The following is a 20,317-nucleotide window of genomic DNA, read 5'->3' as shown; positions in this document are numbered from 1 at the left end:
TTAATGTTTTGAGCTTTGCTTTGTAAAGTTTATTAATTTTAGACTGAGTTCAAATCAAAACTCAATGTGAAGAATGGAAATTGGAAAAATACAAAGACATTTTAAATAAATAGTTTATTTATTCAAAATAGTTTTCTTACCTTATTCACAGTTTCAAGTTTAAAATGAAAAAAAGGGGTAGTACCTGTTCTTGATCAACTGTCATATAAAGTCAAAAGTGAATCCTTTCAGAACATGCATTAAATACAGCAAATTGCACAACAGCTAGTCTTTGAAAAATCCTGCACTGAAGCTTATGAAGAACACACCTTTTTTCTGGACAATTTAAAAGGAAACACTGTAGATGTACAGGAGGTCTCCTTAACCCACTTGAACCTGTAATGTCATCTGGATAAAGTTCTCTTGACCAAAGTAACATTTTATCCAAAATAATCATATCTTAGACCCGTGTAGCTTGACATACTTCAAAAATACGTGAAAGTGTAACTGCATCACAGCAGGTCTGTTAATACCGAGGTACTACATACTTCTCAAAGACATAAATAGTGGAAGCTTTAAGTTTGATTCTGATGTTAGCACTTCAAGTGAAGAAGCCACAGAACTCAACCGTAATTTGTCTGTCACTTAAAATAACTCTGTGTTTCCACTGATATACCTGTTTTAAATGGATATTTCCCTATTATTTAATGAAACAAAGCACCGAATGAACAAACCGGCTCCGTGTTGAAGGCACTGACAGCGTGTCTGGGACACAGCTCTGTGCAGTCACTGAACGGCATTGCTGCTCGCTGCACTGCCGGCGGCAAGCTGGCCCAGCAGGTGGACGATAACGTTGATTCTTTCCAGAAGAGTCGCGGTTTTATTTGCAGTTGCTCTCAAAAGCTGGGAGTAAATGTGCTTGTTGGTTTTGAGAATTGTGTCATCTTCGATGTTATTGCTAGGGTTAAAAAAGAAAAAGACACAGGTAAGGGACCAGCAATGCCTACCGACAATTCAGAGGTCCAGAAAACCGGACAGTGACAGCCCAACAGTCACTCTTCACAGAGCAGCAGGCGTTCCTCTCCTGCCGGGTTCAGACCTGCCTTCTTTTACATATTGCTCATGGGCCTGTTTCTACACATTTATTTCAATACATCAATGAAATCCAGTACTCATTCCTTTTATAAATATTTGAATGCCTATTATGTACTAGGAATTGCTCTTGACAGAGAACAAAACAGGCAAAAAGAAGCCCCTGCCTTATGGAATTTGCATCCTATTGAGGTAGGAGTTTGGGGGAGGGGAGGGGAGGCACTGGGGGAAACCACAGTAAACAAGAGAGTGACAGACGGACGGCCATGAAGAAAATGCAGTGGAGCCGGGTGAGGGCACAGAAGGAGCTATGCAGTATTTCCTCTGTTCCTCAAGCTCGGCCTAAGCGCCTTCCTGTGTCATAAACACACATCTAAAGCCACTGTTGTACTGCCGTCTCTAGAGCTAGAACTACCTAGGATTTAAACATGGATTCCTGAATTACAAGAACTGCTGCATCTCAGTTTACTCTAAAAATGTCAGTGCAATTCTGTGTGAAGACTGCCCCTCAGCTGAAGAGTACTAGACAGTACTCTACCTGAAAACTATTTCAGTTTACAGTTTGTCCTGAAAACGTTTACCCCTTATGATGGATCGGTGGATTCTATTTTTGTTACTACTGGAAAAGACTAGTAATTACGTGGCAGTTCATATCTAGCATCTTTTTTTTTTTTTAAATGAGTCCAGGTGGAGACCCCTGGCTCACATAACCAGATACCAGGTAACAATTCCACAACTCTTTTCAGTGTCCATGAACACATCTGAGCCTTACAATAATCCCATCCCCTCAGATAGGCAAGGACTAGCATTTTGAATTTACAGATGTAAAACCTAAGGCCCAGAAGGGTTAACAGTTTGGACTAAGGTCAAAATGTCATGTTTTCCAATTTCAAATGCTATGCTCTTTCACCTCTTCAGGGTACAAATTTTCTCCCTTCACCCAAGGGCTTGCCAGTCAGGCCTGCCACAGAGCAGCCAGCATGCAGAGCTCCCTTCCCCAGGAGTTCCCCTTTCTATTATTCCTGGCTCCATTCCTCCTCCACAGGATCCCCATCGCTGCCTTTAGACATTTCTCCCCTCCAATTCCCACTTATTTTATCAGGCAAATCTCCTCCTGCCTTCCCCCAACAACCACAGTACAGCAAGTGACTGTTCCAAATGCATTCCCTATCTGTAATCTGGGCCTAAGATTGGCTAGATTTTAGTTTTGTGGGGAGTTAACAGTCACAAAACCTTTGATAATCTTATAGAAAATTTAAATTACTCTGACAGTAATCAAGGCATTAGCACTTAACAATTAGAAAAGGCATTTGAAAGATGACTTATTCTTTGTGGACAATGACATCACACTGTCATTTTATTAATAGTTGGGTGCCTAAAGATAATTGATGGCTGCAGGGATCATAAACTTAAAATCTTTTGATTTGTCCTAACCATAACTCTGAATCTTAAATCTTCATCTTCCAATTTCTACAAATCACGCCTTCCTTAATGCATTCTTATCAGCAGTTTCACTGACCTATGACCCCTATTCAGAGGGCTCCATCATCTCACAGGCTTTTTCTAAAGGGAACTAACTTACATTCTTTCATCTCCCTTTTTACTAATCTTAACAAAATATTAAATGTACACATCTAATGGGAACAACCCATGAATCCAAAGGATCTGTTCTTAGCACTGCAGCAGAGAGCTCCCTGAATCTTCAGAGATTACTTCTACTTTTTATGGTATTTCATTATATTAAACCGCAAAGCCACCAAAATGTTAAGAGGCCTGGATCTGTGAAAGCAATGAATATTAAAATACAGTAGAAGAGTAAATTCTAAATTCAAAAAGAGAAAAGAGAAAACCTTTGGCCTAACAAACTGCTACTGCTAGAATTTCTAGCAGGTCAATGCCAATGCAGTTGTCATATGATGATGAAATGCCTGCATCACCTGAAAATGAAAACAAAATTTTTTTTTAAACAAGTAAAATGCATCTTTCACTCTAATTCTATAGGAATCTAATAAACTTAAGATTTTAATTATTAAGCCTTGTTTATTTTTTTGCCAGAGGGCATGAAGTGGAAAAAGCAGTAGTCAAAAAATAAAACAAAAATTTGTTTAACATGGCCTCTCAGTATCTGTGGAGGATTGGTTCCAGGACCCTCCAGGAAACTAAAATCTGAGGAGGCTGGAGTCCCTGATATAAAATGGTGCAGCATTTGCATTTAGGCTGTGTACATCTTCCTATATACTTTAAATCAACTCTAGATGACTTATAATACCTAATATAATGTCAATGCCATATAAATAGTTGTTATACTATATTGCTTTTTAAATTTGTATTATTTTTTATTTATTTAATATTTTCAGTCTGTGGTTGGTTGAATCTGTGGATGCGGAATCCTTGGATACAGAGGGCTGATTGCATTTTCTTTCTTTTAGGTCTCATTCTGATTTCTCTCTATATTGCAAAAGAGAATGTTCATGTATTCACTGTGAAACAACTAAGCCTGTGGCAGAGGGTATTTTCCTCTTAACAATAAAATTATAGATGTTTTCATTTGCACATCAGTGAAAAATGAAATAGTCACTGACTTAGTAATTAATAGTTTTGTTTTGAAACTTGTCAAAGTGTTTATTTTATTAACACATTATCACATTTAAGTTTAATAAACCTTAAAATCAATATAAATTAGCTAAATAAGATTTTATGTGTCATGCATGAAAACTTTAAATAGTTTTCAGCAGAATATTAATAACCTAAATAAACAGAAGCTTAGAAAACCTTCCATTAAAATAAAAATTACTTAGGTCATACATATGACTGTTACAGTTATAAAAGATAAAACTGAAACTATTACCTATTACCAATTACTCAAATGATTGACTTGTGAAAAATCAATGAATCACTTTTTCTCATGTATCATATATTTATATTACCATCTTGTGGAAACCAATACAAATTTAAAAACTTTACCCACTGCTGTTAGAAAAAGGCAGGAATTCTTTCCAAGCCTTGTTACTATATGCAGTATCTGCTCCGCCTTAGGGCTCTTCAAAAAGATGGATGTCTCTGCTAAATTACAGTGAGTGTATCAACACCCGCTGCTGTGTACCACAACCAGGATATGGTGCAGACACTGTGGATTAACAACCAAATAAGGCCAGGCGCGGTGGCTCACACCTGTAATCCCAGCACTTTGGGAGGCTGAGGCAGGTGGATCATGAGGTCAGAAGATCGAGACCATCCTGGCTAACACGGTGAAACCCCGTCTCTACTAAAAATACAAAAAATTAGCCGGGCGTGGTAGCGGGCGCCTGTAGTCCCAGCTACTCGGGAGGCTGAGGCAGGAGAATGGCGTGAACCTGGGAGGCGGAGCTTGCAGTGAGCCGAGATTGCGCCACTGCACTCCAGCCTGGGCGACAGAGCGAGACTCTGTCTCAAAAAAAAAAAAAAAAAAAAAAACACACACACACAACCAAATAAAAGCTCTCCTTAGACTATAGAGAATTATTCAAAAGCCATTTTTTTTCTTTTTTTTAAAGAGTTGGGTTTTGCTCTGTCTCCCAGGCTGGAGTGCAGTGGTGCCATCAGAGCTTGCTGTGGCCTTGAACTCCTGGGTTCATGTAATTCTCCTGCCTCAGTCTCCCAAATAGCTGGGATCACAGGTGTGAGCCATGGCACTTAGTTCAAAGGCAATTATTGAAAGAAGTTTCTATTCATGGTGCAGAACCGGAAAAAGTCTCTGGCTCAAGCAGGGCAAACTACAAGGTCATGGCTCTTCTTAAATCCATGAGAGAGGTGGGGCAGCCAACTAGCCTGCAATCTAAGGAGAGACAGGCTGATGCAGGGAGACAAAGGACAGTCCTTCCTTACCTGGGGCAGATGCAGCCAGATGCCAGTAAGCATTTAGCTAAAATAGTGAATGAGTTGGTGGGGGCCCAGTGAGGCTGGTGAGAAAGTATAGGGCCTCTGTGGAGTCAGGGGGTTCACATATTCTTACTGGCTTTTCTCCAAGGACCTCACCAAATGCCCACATAAAAGACCAGTGAGAATCCTGACAGAGTGACCCTCCTGCTGTAGACCTATGACAGGGTAACAGCAGCTGCTATGGGAGGGACCGGCAACCCCACCTGGACCCTTCTCCTCTATGAAACAAAAGACTCAATGGGGGTGGGGGAAGACAATGAACCCTGCCAACCTTAGGGCATTGGTTAAAGTCAATGAAGAGAGGGGAAGGGAACAGAAAAAACACTCTGAAGGGTTAGGTGGGGGTGCAGGAGCAGTGGCAAGGCCACAGTCCTGAGACTCAGGGACACGAGTGTCTGCCTGGACTGAGGCTTAAACAACTATGGAGTCCTTGCTAACTCCCTGCTCCCTCCCAAACAGGCGAAAAGGCACCGAAGGACCAGTGACAGTGGAATATGGCTGGAAGAACTGTGAGAGTGTAAAGACAGACCCTCTCTAAGGTGCAAAACAAAAGAAAGACCTAGAGCTGAAGGTAGAGAAGACACTAAGAATCACCTTCTGCAGATGTGCTCCACCCTACACACGAGGACTGCTAGGAAAACTTGAAGCCTGTGGTACATGGAAGGTAACCATCGCAATAAAAAAGTCTCAACCACAGCTCAACTCCAGGCTAGAAAAATGAATTCCACTTCCCACACTAAAGCCGTAGCAGGGGGAAAGTACAAAAAATTCCAGGCAAAAAAAATATTTCTCTTGGTCTCTACTATCATACATAAGGTGTCCAGTTTTCAACAAACGAGATATACGGAAGGCAAGGAAAAAACAACATACTTCCAAGAGACAAAGAATCAACAGAACCAGCTAATTATGACACAGATGTTGGAACTATCTCATAGGGAATTTAAAAGGACTATAATTAGTATGTTCAAGACACTAATGGACAAGATGGATGCCACGCAAGGTCAGATTGGTGATTTCAGCAGAGAGCTGGAACTGTAAGAATGAACCCAGGGCAATTGCTAGAAATAAGGAACATTGTAACAGAGACAAAGAATGCCTTCAAAAAGTTCAACTGTAGATGACACAAAACCAAGTAAGGAATCCATGAACTTGAAGACAGTTCAACAGAAATTACCCAAACAAAATCACAAAAAGGAAAAGATGGTGTCAAAAAAACCAGAACGGAATATCCAAGAGCTGTGGAATAACATCAAACAGTCTAACATAGGCATAACGGGCTACAGAGGAGGAGAGAGGATGGAACAGAAGAAAGAAAAATGCTGAAGCCAGAGGTAAAAGGCATCACGACACACTCAAGCCTATCATAGTCAAACTGCTGGGGGGTGAGGCGCCTACAGGCAAGGAAGATGCATTTCTAACAGATGAACAAAAGTAGGAAACGCAGCTGGCTTCTGGTCAGAAAACACACAGGCCAGAGACAATGGAGTGACATCTTTAAAGTACTGAATGAAAAGGACTGTTAACCCAGAATTCTATACTCTGCTCAAAGATCTTCCAAGACTGAAAAAAGAATAAAAACTCTCTCAATTGAAAAGATAGAATTCATTGCTAGCACACCTACAAATGCTAAATGCTAAAAGTTTTTCAGGCAGAAGGAATATGATGCTAGACAGAAACCTACACAAAAAGTAAGAGTACTGAAATGGAATAAATGAAGGTAAATAAAATTTCCTGTTCCCTTTAATTGCTCTTAAAGATAACTGTATAAGGTAAAAACTAGTAGCAGTGTATTCTGTTTATAACATATGTACAAGTAAAACGTATAATAACAGTACAAAAGACGGGAGGAAGGAATTGGGAGCCTACTGTTAGAAGGTCTTTACAGTACATGTAAAGCAGTATCATATTACTTGAAGGTGGCCTCTCATGAAAGATTAACGATGTATACTGCAAAATCCTAGGTCAAGTGCCAAAATAATTAAAAAGTGGCACATAATAAATCAATAGTGAAATAAAATGGAATCACAGAAAATAATTAACAGAAGGCAGAGAAAGAATCATATTAAATGTGAATGGTCTAGAGACACCAATTGTAAGACTGGATTTAAAAAGCAAGACCCTTGGGCCAGGTGCAGTGGCTCATACTTGTAATCCCAGCACTTTGGGAGTCTGGGGAAGGTGGACTGCTTGACCCAGGAGTTTTGAGACCAGCCTGGGCAACATGGCAAGACCCCATCTCTACAAAAAATTAAAAAATTAGTTGGGTGTGGTGGGGCACACCCGTGGTCCCAGCTACTCTGAGAGGCTGAGGTGGGGGATTGCTTGAGCCCAGGAAGTTGGGGCTGCAGTGAGCTATGATCATGCCACTGCACTCCAGCCTGAGTGACAGAGTGAGACCTTGTCTCAAAAAAACTAAACATAAATATAAGTAAATAAAAAATAAAAAGCAAGACCCAACTATTGCCACCTATAGGAAACCCAATTTTAATATAAAAGACATACAAAAAAAGACATTAACCAAAAGAATGTTGAGTAGCTATATTATCAAAGAGGGACATCTGTAGTAATAAGGAGGTCAGTTCTCCCAGATATCACAATCCTACGTGTGTGTACCTAACAGAGCTTCAAAAACACATGAAACAAAACTGACAGTGCTGAGAGGAGAAACAGATAAATCCATAAGCGTAGCTGGAGACTTCAACACTCCTCGCTCAGAAAATTGATAGCAGTAGACAGAAATTCAGTGAGAATACAGAAGACCTGAACAATACTATGAACACGCTTAACCTAACTGACATTTACACAATGCTTTACCCCAAACAGCAGGACACGCAGATTTTTCAAGTACACATGGAACATGTGCCAAGATAAACCATATTCTAGGCCATAAAACAAATCTACACAAACGTGAAAGAAGAGAACAAACACAGTTATGGTCTCAGCACATAATAGAATTCAACTAGCAAGCAATATCGAAAGATAGCTAACAAGTCCCAACATTCAGAAACTAAACAGCACACTTCAAATAACAAATGGGTCAAAGGAGAAGTCTCAGGATATCAAATATTATTTTGAAACAAATGAAAACGAAAATATACAAAAATATATGACATGTAGCAAAAGCAGTGCTTTAGAAGAAAATTTTTGGCAGCAAATCTTATATTAAAAAGGAAAAATGTCTCAAATTAGTAATCTAGGCTTCCACCTTAAGAAACTACAAAAAGAGCAAATTAAGTCCAAAACAAGTAGAAGGAAGGAAATGAACGGCAGAAATTGATGACATTTAAAAGAGAGAAACAATGAGGGGAAGAAACAGTCGATCAAGCCAAAAGTTGGTTCTTTGAAAAGATTGGAAAAAAAAAAAAAAAAAAATCGAAAACTTCTAGCTAGAATGACCAAGAAAAACAGAAGGATTACCAATATCAGGACTAAAAGAAGGGCTATCATCACAAACCCCCTTAGACATTAAAAGGATAATAAGGGATACTGTGAATCTATACATTTGACAATTTAGATGATGGACCCTCGTTTATTCAAGAAAAAGACAGCCTGAGTAATACTGTATCCATGAAAAGAAATTGAACTCACCGTTTAAAAACTTCCAACAAAGTAAACTCCAGGTTAAGATGGTTTTACTGGTAAATTCTACTACATGTTTAATGAAGACATAGTACCAATTCTATACAATCTCTTTCAGAAAACAGAAGAGGGAACATGAACCCACAGACTTTATGAGGCCAGCACTGTTCTAATACCCAAACCACACAAACCCATTATAAGAAAAGTGAGCTGTAGACCACTATCCCCTATGCATAGACACAAAAATTATCAACAAAATATCAGCAAACTGAATCCAGTAATACATAAAAAGAATCCTTCATCACAACAAACTGGGATTTATCCCAGGAATGCAAAGCTGGTTTAACATCTGAAGAATCAACGTAATCCACTAAACAAGGCTAAACAAGGGAAACCATGTAGTCATCTCAATAAATGTAATAAAAGCACTGGACACAAATTCAATATCCATTCATGATAGAAACACTCTTAGCAAATTCAGAATAGAAGAAAACACCCTCAACTTGATAAAGGCCTCTACAAAGCCGCACAGCTGATATGAGGCTTAATGGTAAAAGACTGAAAACTTTTTCCCTGAGATCCTGAGGAATTGGGGGCAGGGGCAGGGTTGACTGCAAAGGGGACAGCAGGAGGGAATTCTTGGAGTGACGGAACTGTTTTCTGTCATAACTGTGGTGGCAGGCACACATCTATATGCATTTGTCAAGGTTTGAAGAAGTATACACCACAAAGAGTCCATTTTACTGTATGTAACATAAAAAAATAAACAGACAAAAATGATCTGTACCCTAAGATTATACATTGGTAAAATATACATAAGATAACTGGTAACAATGGATGTATTAGGATAAATGGTTGTCATTTCCTTTTCTCTATTTTCCAAATTTTGTAATATGGCCAGATTGCACTTATATTTAAAAACAAGGAAGGCATATCATTGATATTACTTTCCTGATCTAGTACTTACTACTGAAATTTCAAATTAAATCAATAATGCCAAAATAACAAACTTTGACAAAAGAATGTAAGCGCAACAAGATGACCCAGGGCCATTAGAACATTTCTGCGGAGGTGTGCGCTCTTCTCTTCTGCTTCTCTCCTGCTTCTGTGTTCTGTCCTCTACTCTGCAGTGCACTTGGCCCTGAGCATCAAACTCCAGTCGAGACCCTCCATTAATGACAACATTCAGAAGCATCACTAGAAACGCAGATCTTCATTCCAGGGTTATTCATCTCCCTCAAGGAAAACATTACAACAGAGTATTTGCCCTTAGGCAGCAAGATTTCTTTCTTTCTGTAATTTCAATACATAGAAGGCTTTGTGGAGAGGGTTCTTACCTAGTTTAACAAGTCAAGAAGGAACACCACTTAAAATTCTACTATCCACATAGAAGACAAGACAGAATACAACCTATTTTTTTCTTTCTTTCCTTTTTTTTTTTTTTTTTTTGAGATGGTGTCTCACTCTGTTGCCTAGGCTGCAGTGCAGTGGTGTGATTTCAGCTCGCTGCAACCTCCACCTCCTGGGTTCAAGCGAGTCTCGTGCCTCAGCCTCCCCTGCAGCTAGGATTAACAGGCGCCCGCCACCATACCGGTTAGTTTTTGTATTTTTGGTAGAGATGGGGTTTCACCATGTTGGCCAGGCTGGTCTCGAACTCCTGAACTCAAGTGATCTGCCTGCCTCGGCCTCCCAAAGTGCTGGGATTGCAGGTGTGAGCCAATGTGCTTGGCCCCTAGTTTTTCTTTATGATGTTAGTAGAGAAAATTTTTATAGGTAGGGTGCTAGGAAAGAAATTCCTACAAATAACCACTTAATTTACCTTGTTTTCTTTTTAGTTGAAGATAGCAGTTTAATGGACTGAAGGAGAAGAAATGACAACCGAGACTCAAATATACTGAGGAGTTTCATCACTTCTTCTCGATTGAGACTAGGAGAAGCATCAGCAGCTGCAGCGGCATCACCACTCTTAGGCTAAAAACAACAAAAAGTTATTTTACTCGAGCTATCCAACAACTGTAGTTTCATATCGTACCAAGTGATGGAACTGCAGTTTCATTCATCCAATACATTTTTAACCCTAAACAAAACAAACAAACAAAAAGCACACCTATGATCATTTTGATAGACTAAAACACATAATTAAAATGTCTCAGCCCCAATAGGCACTTTTGTAGAAGAAATTAATCCTGACTTTCCAACATTAGACACAACGCAGAAATGTACGGTACCACACAGGATTTGACCAAGCAGGGCTAGGAGAGCAATAGGTGGGCGCACCATGGGGGCTTCAGGAAGCTTTTAGCAACAGCAGAAGGTAAAATGAATGCCGGAATGCCCAGAAAACGAGAAATTCCTTCCTGAGGAGCCTGCTTAGGCCCATTCACCATTCAACTGCTCCCAGGCATTCTAGTGGAAATTAGAAAAGAGGGCACAGGCCTTTTCTTTTAAAACATAAAACAAAACAAATTCCCACCAACAGCAACAAAAAAACTTAAGAGACTTTATAATTTGTTAACTATGGTCTTGTTGAGATATATTCTTAAAAATATTTTAAAATACTTGCAAATTAAAGAAAGGAGATGAATACCAGGCAAATATAACAAATCACTGTTAAAATGTTTTAGTGCATAGCATACATATGTACGTGTGTATATATACACACACATAAAACATACACACACACACACACACACACACACGTCCACTATATACATTCACCATGTAGCTTAAGACACACAAAAACCAAAGACAGTCATTTTCTCCATTTACCTGGCCAAATTCTTCTATAAGCTCCTTCTGGATAAGCTGGAATGCGTGCTCGGTTCTCACCATTATATCAAGAGCCCCAGATAGTGTTTTCAACTTTCCAACATTGCTATTCTGACCTAAAGTTTTAAATATAAAACGTTCATTTCTTTAATATAAATCTAGAAACCCATCTAATGTTAATGTATTAATGAAAATTCAGACTTTCAAAATGCTATAAAGGAAGCTAATGAGAATCTTAAATCTTCTAAATCCAACTTCTGTTTAATAATATTCCCTTGACAAAAATAGTAAGTCTGGACAAAGCAATAAATAATCATTGTTTCCCTGCCTCACCATCTGGTTTTGTCAAGACAGGCCACTTTTTCAGAACAGGAGCCTTAGGAAAAGGGACCAGCAGAAAAGAGTCTGGGGCTCGAGGCCCACCTCACAATTTACCAGTTGTGTGGCCAGGTCACATAAGCACTTAGTATCAGTTGTCCTATCTGTAAAATAGTTTATTACATCTCTGTTCAAAGGCAGGAAGTCAGACCAGATGAACAAAGTTTTGTTTTATTCTAGAGCCTTCTAACTACAATTTTTCTAGAGCTATCAGATACTACAGGACACCTTTGCTCCTGTTCTCCTAGAACTCAATTGTGTGCGGTGGTGTGCAGCAGAGGATTAATCTTGTACAGAGGTTTAGTCTTTGTCCTTGGCTCCCAGAAGGTAATCACTAAGTCCTTGAAATGTCCTGCCCGGTAAGAGCGCCTTTGTTTACCTAGGGGGCCTTGGGTCACAATGGGTAGCCTAACAATGGGATTTACTGTGGGGACTTTGGGCCCCAGGGTAACAGCTTGACCTCTGGAGGCACTGGAGACAAAGATCAGCCACGTGGCAGTCAACCATGTCTATCTGACCAAGTTCCAATGAAAACTCTGGACACCAAGGCTTGTGTGAGCTTCCCCAGTTGTACATGTATTGATTTATACACTTGGTGAGTACTGTCATGCATCACTGCCGGGGTGAGTTAGCACTATCTGTAACTCCAGCGACAGAGGAACTGGGAGCTCCGCGCTTAGAACTCTCCAGGACTCTGCCTCCCAAGCCTCTTCCCTTGGCTGATTTTAATGTACATCCTTTCATTGTGAGAAACTGTGGCTGTAAGCAGAAGAGCTTTCAGTGAATTCTGTGAGTCTTTTAGCAAATTCTCAAACCTGAGGGTGGTCTTGGAGACCGCCGACAGACTCGTAGTTAGTGTGAGAAGTGAAAGTGGTCTTGGGGACTCCCCGACTCTGCGGGTGGGGAGAGAATAACTGTTGCCTTCTTCCTTTAGAAGTATAATCCCACACTTTCTAAACAACCTATTCTCTTCAAAATCAATGGATCAATGTGATTTCAGCATAGATCTGGCATCTGGAAGACAAGCTATTGCTTATGTATGAAAGTGTTGTTGGGACAACGACCAGACAATATACACATTAGGAAGGGAGATCTGAATCATATGTACTAGAAAAAAAAAAAAAAAAACACTGGGTAAAATAAGATAGAATAAAAGGTGTCACAAACTAGAGCATTTATTAACTTGGCTTACAAAACCCACAAACCTGGCTAACAAAACCCTCTAAAATATTTACATTATTTTCTAAAGTACTCACAGTAGTAAAACATTTAAAGGAGGGAATTAAACACACTTATCATCTTAGCAAATTTGTTCCAGTATCTTCCAGCACTTTGGGAGGCCGAGGCAGGAGTATCGCTTGAGCTCAAGAGTTTGAGTCCAGCCTGGGCTTATAACATAGTGAGACCCTGTCTCTACAAACAATTTTTCCAAAATTAGCACTTGTGATCTCAGCTACTCGGGGAGGCTGAGGATCACTAGAGCCCAGATGGTCAAGGTTGCATTGAGCCATGACCATGCCACTGCACTCCAGCCCATGTGACAGGGTAAAACTCTGTCTCAAACAAAACAAAACAAAACAAAACAAAACAAAACAAAACCCCAACAACAACAAAAAAGATGCTTGATCATTCTAAGGAATTCAAACATGGCAGAATATTCAAAGGTGCAAGTGAAAACTGAAGATCACTCTCCCCAAACCTTCCCCACATAAAGAGCTACTGTTAATTCTGGTGACTGTCCCACACATCTAGCCATGCATTATGTGCCAGCAAAAAATTAGTTTCAGTAAAAACCATTTTTAGAAACTGTTTTAGATAGGTAATACATTCCCAAATTTACAAGGTCCAAATGGGTATGCAGCAAAACCCCTCCTCTTGGCCTTCCAGGTTTCCTCCCCAAAGGGAACAATGTTACCAGTTTCTTATGCATCCTTCAGGGGCTACTGTATTATGTAAACTAAGTCATACAGATTTAAAGTATTAACCTTATTTTACAGCAGACTGAAAAACTAAATGAACTGCTGCACTTCAAATAATTGTTTCTTGTTTCTTTACCACACAGCAGATATTTCTCAAAAGACTCCTCTGCGGGAGAGGAGAATAGGTGAGCAAGAGAGAGAGGGGGAGAACTTAGGAAAAATCATTAAGTGGTTGAAGTATCTGCTTACTCCATGCCATGGAAAATAACATAAGAAAGCATTCTCACTTTCACCCTTCTCTATCTCCCGACTTATCTTGACCCCGGTCAGGCTCTACAGTAGTGTCTGTTCTGGAACCACAATCCAAGGGTCAGTTCTATGTTTAAGGGGTTCAATAAGGCCCACTACTCCTTTACTGTTGCCTTTCCATTCCCAAATTTTTCATGCCGATTTAAATCTTTTTGTTTGTTTGTTTTTGTTTTTTGAGACACAGTCTCGCTCTATCACCCAGGCTGGTGTGCAGTGGCACGATCTTGGCTCACTGCAACCGTCGCCTCCTGGGTTCAAGTGATTCTCCCACCTCAACCTCCTCAGTAGCTGGGACTACAGGCCTGCACCACCACACATGGCCAATTTTTGTATTTTTAGTAGAGACGGGGTTTCACTATGTTGGCCAGGTTGGTCTAGAACTCCTGACCTCAGGTGATCTGCCTGCCTCAGCCTCCCAAATTGCTGGGATTACAGGCGTGAGCCACTGTGCCTGGCCGATTGAATTCTTTAACTGTCTAAATTTATTTGTCAATTTTTTTTCCAAACTAGGGGTCATGGGCCATATCTCAATATTTCTAGTCACTGAACATAATCTAATACATTCCTCTAAGTTTTAAAAAGCACTTCAAAACATGTAGTGATTTCTCACCCTCTCTACCCAAAGTCATTAACTATGGGGCAAATTAAAAAGAAAATAGTATTATTTAGATTCACAGGCCTGCCTTACTCTAAGACAATCCAGCACTAAGCCAATGCATACATATCTGAGAAATGAAAATTAAGACTTACTGGTCATCTGAAATTCAGCAAATGCTACTCTCTCTAGCTGTACTCTAAGCAGTTCGCAGGGAGCATCTTTCAGCAGCTGAAACAGCTTTGCGGCCTTGCTGTAATAAAGATCTGCCAGCACCCGGTGTTGTTTCCTAAGGTGTTCATCACCAACCTAGAACCAGACCAAAACAAGCAACAAATCCTTCACGGTAACTACTTCAGGCTTCACTAAGTGCTTCTTAGTTATTTTTCCCCCACTGTGGGTCTTACTAGGTCTTATTAGTTTTAGCTTTTATATTTAGGTCTTTAATCCATTTCCTTTCTTTTTTTTTTTTTGAGACAGGGTCTCGCTCTGTCGCCCAGGCTGGAGATGCAGTGGTGCAATCCTGGCTCACTGCAACCTCCGCCTCCTGAACTCAAGCAATTCCCCTGCCTCAGCCTCCCAAGTTGCTGGGATTACAGGCACCCGCCACTACTGCTTGGCTAATTTTTTAATTTTTTTCTGGGGTTTTGTCATGTTGGCTAGGCTGCTCTCTAACTCCTGACCTCAAATGATCCACCCACCTCGGCTCCCAAAGTGCTGGGATTACAGGCATGAACTGGAGAAGATTTCTTTCCACTTCGACCTAGGAAGTCCTCAACCAAAATTCAGGTTTGCCCAGATGGCCTAATATCCTGAGGGCAAAAGCAAGCTTAAGGGTGCCAAGACAATTCAGCAGAGGAGCAGTCTTTTCAGCAAATGGTGCTGGGACAACTAGATATCTATATGCAAAAGAGTCGGGAGGCCTGGGAGGCAGAGGTTGCAGTGAGCTGAGATCGTGCTACTGCACTCCAGTCTGGGCAACAGAGTGAGACCCTGTCTCAAAAAAAAAAGAAAAAAAACTTCTCCAGTTTAAGCTGTATCTCAAAAGATACTTTTCAGAATAAAGGCAACCCAGAAGTAAACTCATGCCAAAGGGACTGTAAGGTAAGTAGTCTTACCTTACCGGGGGGGGGGAATCAACAAAACAAACAAAAAAACATCACTGAGAAACTACAGGCCCAAGACTCGCAGCAAAAGCCAAGCAATCTCTCGGAAGGAAGTGCCTTTATCCTCGGCCTCAGATTATTCTCAGAAATACAGGCATTTGGGCACCAGGATTCATGTACAATCCTGCTGGCACTAGATTATTTCTAATAGCATCAAACTGGAATCTGGAATAACCCCAAAATTCATTAATCATAGACTAGATAAATAAACTAAGATATAGTCATTTAATGACTACTGAGCTGAGAAAATGAACAGCTACGTGTGCCAACACAGATGTATCTCAAAAACACGATGTTAAGTGACAGGCAGTAAGCCACAGAACACCAACAGCGGATTCGTTTTCCCATGCTCAACATGGAGCACAATGTGGACATATTGTTTAAGTGGCACAGCACAAAAAAGGCACAGACGCAGCAGAAAATTTAGGACAGCAGTTCACCTGAGTGGACATCAAGGAAGACATATATGACCATGTTAGAAAAACAAAAAGCACCCAGAACACTTTTAAACTGATGTGGCACTGTACTTAACTTGGACTGACAATACCTGATTCCTCAGACAGCTGTGGTACATGGAGGCCAGCCTGTGATGGATGGTTGCAGCTCGATACTGACAAAGGGGCTGTCGAGCAGACACTGAATCCACGTCGCAGTATTTTAGGGACTTCATCATGGCCTCACTGACTTCTTTTTCAATCTGTTCTTGTTTTGAGGGGGGAGAAAAAAATAAGCTTCTAATCTGACTGTAGGAGTTTTTAAAACGTTTAAATACTGCTTATTAGGGAAAAGACAACAGATGCTAAATATTTGTTAAACAAGGGAATTAGATTGAGAACTTATTTTATACTCCAGCAAATATTATCACCTGCTCCTGAGCTTTTCTAGATAACGGAGCATAATCTTGCTGTAGAGTTGCCATAGTAAAGTAAGTAGTGGACAATTCCCAGTTCACTGAATCCCAAACAGCTGGGTGTATGTCTCGTGTTCCCAATGACCTTAGCGCTTTCAAATAGTAATCAATAGCCTGCAAAGGAGAAAACAGTGTACATTTCTGACTCAGCTTAAACATATACCAATACTGCATTAAAATAAAACACACTTCACAACTACCCAGATGTTAATTTAATTTTGGGATAATTTATAAAGGGACAATATTATGAGGAAATGAAAAAAGTAAGTCAATGAAAATATTTCAATGAAGAAAGTTATTCCGAGTAGACTGAAGACCACTCTGTGTTCCCATCTCAAGGCTACAAGAAGCCAATCCGTGCTGCTGCTTTCTGACTCAGGCTGAGCATGATGATGCACTTGTTTCCTTTGTTTTTTTTTTTCTTTCTAAATGAAAATTACAGTTTATATAACTAGTAAATTAGATTAAAAACTTGCCAAATTTTACGTAAAAAGAAGTATCTCCTCCTACCTTGTTACCACAATCCTCAAATACATGGCCATTATATTGAAACCAAAAACAAAACCACACTTAATCACCCAGCAATAATTTCTACATTTCTGGTGTTTATTTATTCACTCTTTTCTGTGTATATATAAATTTAAAAAAGAAAATCAAAAAAGGTCACTCATTTAAAAATTTATGCCACCAACATTCTTCACTAATGTCATTTAAATAGCTTCAATTCCTCCATTATATGAGTGCTCATATCTTTGTACCCTCTCCAACAGTGGGTGTGACCATTTGTCATAAAATTTGGCAATCTAAAAAATAAAACTCAATTTTGAGGCCAGGAGTTTGAGACCAGCCTGGCCAACATGGCGAAACCTCATCTCCACTAAAAATATTATAATGCCAAAATGAGACAGGCGTGTTGGCAACATGCTTGTAGTCTCAGCTACTCAGGAGGCTGAGGCATGAGAATCACTTGAATCCAGGAGGCAGAGGTTGCAGTGAGCCAAGACTGTGCCACTGCACTTCAGCCTGGGCAACGGAGTGAAACTCTGCCTCAAAAAAGTAAATAAATAAAACTAAACTTTGAAAATTTTCTTTTATATATATTAGCCATTTACTTTTTTAAAAAAATGTGTACATTTTCTGTTCAAGGTTATTTGCTCTTTTTTCTCTTTGGGTGGTTTATTTTCAATGATTCTTATTTTATACAGCAAGAGTGTATTAACCTCTCATCTCTATGATTTGCTTTCAATTTCAGTTTCTGTTGAGCATTTTTAGATCTTTATTTTTTATACAGTTGTGCATTTTAGAACTTTAATTTTACACATTTGAGTTTATTCAACTTTTACCCAGGATTTCTGCTTACTGTGCCATGCTGGGAAAGTCTTTCCGTAACCTATCATATAAGCCTCTACCTATATTTTCTTCTAATACTTTTACAGTTTCACTTTCTCCATGTCAATCTTTAATCCATTTGACATTCATGCTCGTTGTACAAACCATTTGCAGAATCATCTTTTCCCTTCCAATTCCACGTCATCTTCAATACTCAATTCTTACTAGTCTTAGGCCAGGTTGCAAGTGTTTTCACGATCTGTCTGGTGTTGTATCATTAGCAGAGTTTAATTATTTTTAGTTTTATAGTATTTTAGTGAAACAATGGCAAAATGTAAATAAATGACAGGTGTGAATGGGTGAGGCCCAACATGTACGCGAATGTGTTACCTTATTATAATACAAGCCTTCTTCTGGTGAAAATTCACGTTTCAGTTCATCCCCTGCACCACAGTGGGCCTGCGCACAAATCCGCATGAGCCTTCCCGTGTTACATAATAAAAGGGCGGCATTGGTGGCATCCTCAATTGACTCAAAGTTGTGAATTCCCTTTTCAAAACAAGAAAAGCTTTTTTTCCACAACTGTTGCTCGGCAGCAGACACAGATTTGCTCACTTTACAGAGAAAGAAAGAAAACAACTGTGTAAGCAGACATCAGTGTAAACCTTAGCACTGTCTCTTGATGAGATAAGAGGAGGATGGCAGTGACAGGAGTGTGGTGGCGAGCCAGTCACCTGCAGTCAACCACGGCTCATTGCTCTCACCATGCCTGTTACATGAAGGTAAACGTGTCCATATGAGTTCATATGTTGAAGCCCTAACCCCTAGTTCCTTAGAATGTGACTGTATTTAGGACAGGTCCTTTAAAGACGTAATTAAGATTAAATGAGATTGTAAGGGTGGGGTCCTAATCCAGTATGACTGGTGTCCTTTTAAAGAGGGAGGGACTCCAGGGCTATGCACAGAGAGAAGGCCCTGTGTGGACACGGTGACAAGGTGGTTATCTGCAAGCCAAGGTAGAAGCATGAGAGGAATCCAATGCTGCTGCCACCTTGATCTTGAACTTCCAGTCTCCAGATCTATGACACAATAAATTTCTCATTATGTCACCTAGTCTATGATATTTCATTACAGCAGCCCCAGCTCACTAACATAGCTTGATGAAGTCTCTCACCATCCTGCTCTGCCTCACCCAGGATGGGAACCATCCCTTTGTCCCGCTCATTCATGCTGTATGCACGGCCCACCCATTAGTCACTTAGTAGCTGTCTGGGTTATCAGATGACTGTTACAATATTGCTGTGCTTTTGTACAAGTAACCCTTATTTTGACTTAATGTCCCAAAGCACAAGAGTAACGACGCTGCCATACCGTTGTAAATGCTGTTAATCTCTTACTGTGCCTAATTTGTAAATTAAACTTCATCGCAGGTATGTATGTATAGGAAAAAGCACTGAAAAACTCTCCAGTTTCAGGCATCCACTGGGGATCCTGGAACGCATCCTCCAAGGATAAGTGGGGTCTACTGTACAACACTTAAGTATAACCCTCTTCACTATTAACCAAATGATATTAAAATAAGCAAAGAAAAACATCTGAGCAAAGTGCCATTTTGTGAAGATCCAAAAGCGTGGTCCCCATGGAGTCTGAAGAGATTACAACCTGTGTTGTATCCAATTTCCCTAGCTTCCTGACTACCACTTTCCAGGCTCCCTCACTGACTGCCCCCTCCAGATGCACCGTAAATGCACAGGTTCTCCCACTAGCAATGAACTCTTTGAGGGCAACATTTGTATCCCTAAGTGCCAAGCATTATTCACAGATCAACAGGCACACAGGCTGGGTGCAGTGGCTCATGCCTGTAATCCCGGAACTTTGGGAAGCCAAAGCGTGAGGACTGCCTGAGGCCAGGAGTCCGAGACCAGCCTGGGCAACCCAGCAAGACTTCATCTCTAAAAAAATTTTTAAAAATTACTTGGGAGGCCGAGGTGAGAGGATTGCTTGAGCCCAGGAGTTCGAGGCTGTGGCAAGCTATGATTATGCCACTGCATTCTAGCCTGCGCGACAGAGTAAAACCCTGTCTCTAAAAAAAAAAAAAAAAAAAAAAAAACAACCAAAACCAAAACCAAAGGCCCACAGATGTTCAGCTTACCTGCTCACCTCAGTTCTACCTCAGCCCCTTTCTGTTCTGTCCCTGTGTCCAGGCTTTACATTCTCATCTATTCTCACGGCTTCAACTATTACCTTTATGTGAATGGTTCTCAGTCTGTCTCACTAGCCCTACAGCTCTTAGCACACTTCAAATTGACTACAAATTATACCTTTCACATACATGTTCCATAGTGAACTCAAATTCAACATGGGCCCAAATGGT

General features: G+C 40.2%; 1 protein-coding gene across 4 annotated transcripts in view; it reads right to left on the bottom strand.

The window, feature by feature from the left end:
* Window positions 1–95: 95 nt before the first annotated feature.
* EDRF1 (erythroid differentiation regulatory factor 1) overlaps window positions 96–20,317 on the bottom strand; it is a 45,305-nt gene continuing 25,083 nt past the window's right edge. For all 4 annotated transcript variants that reach the window (XM_003816287.3, XM_055093453.2, XM_003816288.4 and 1 more), the window contains 7 exons: window positions 18,334–18,557; window positions 16,570–16,728; window positions 16,252–16,401; window positions 14,694–14,847; window positions 11,338–11,453; window positions 10,388–10,539; window positions 96–937 (listed from right to left, as the gene is read on the bottom strand). In XM_003816287.3, the coding sequence (XP_003816335.1) occupies window positions 766–937; window positions 10,388–10,539; window positions 11,338–11,453; window positions 14,694–14,847; window positions 16,252–16,401; window positions 16,570–16,728; window positions 18,334–18,557 (1,127 nt within the window). In that variant the 3' untranslated portion in view covers window positions 96–765. The remainder of the gene's footprint in view (window positions 938–10,387; window positions 10,540–11,337; window positions 11,454–14,693; window positions 14,848–16,251; window positions 16,402–16,569; window positions 16,729–18,333; window positions 18,558–20,317) is intronic.

Source organism: Pan paniscus, chromosome 8 (genome assembly GCF_029289425.2).
Source record: "Pan paniscus chromosome 8, NHGRI_mPanPan1-v2.0_pri, whole genome shotgun sequence".
Lineage (NCBI taxonomy): Eukaryota > Metazoa > Chordata > Mammalia > Primates > Hominidae > Pan > Pan paniscus.
This window is presented reverse-complemented; position numbering and strand designations above follow the sequence as displayed.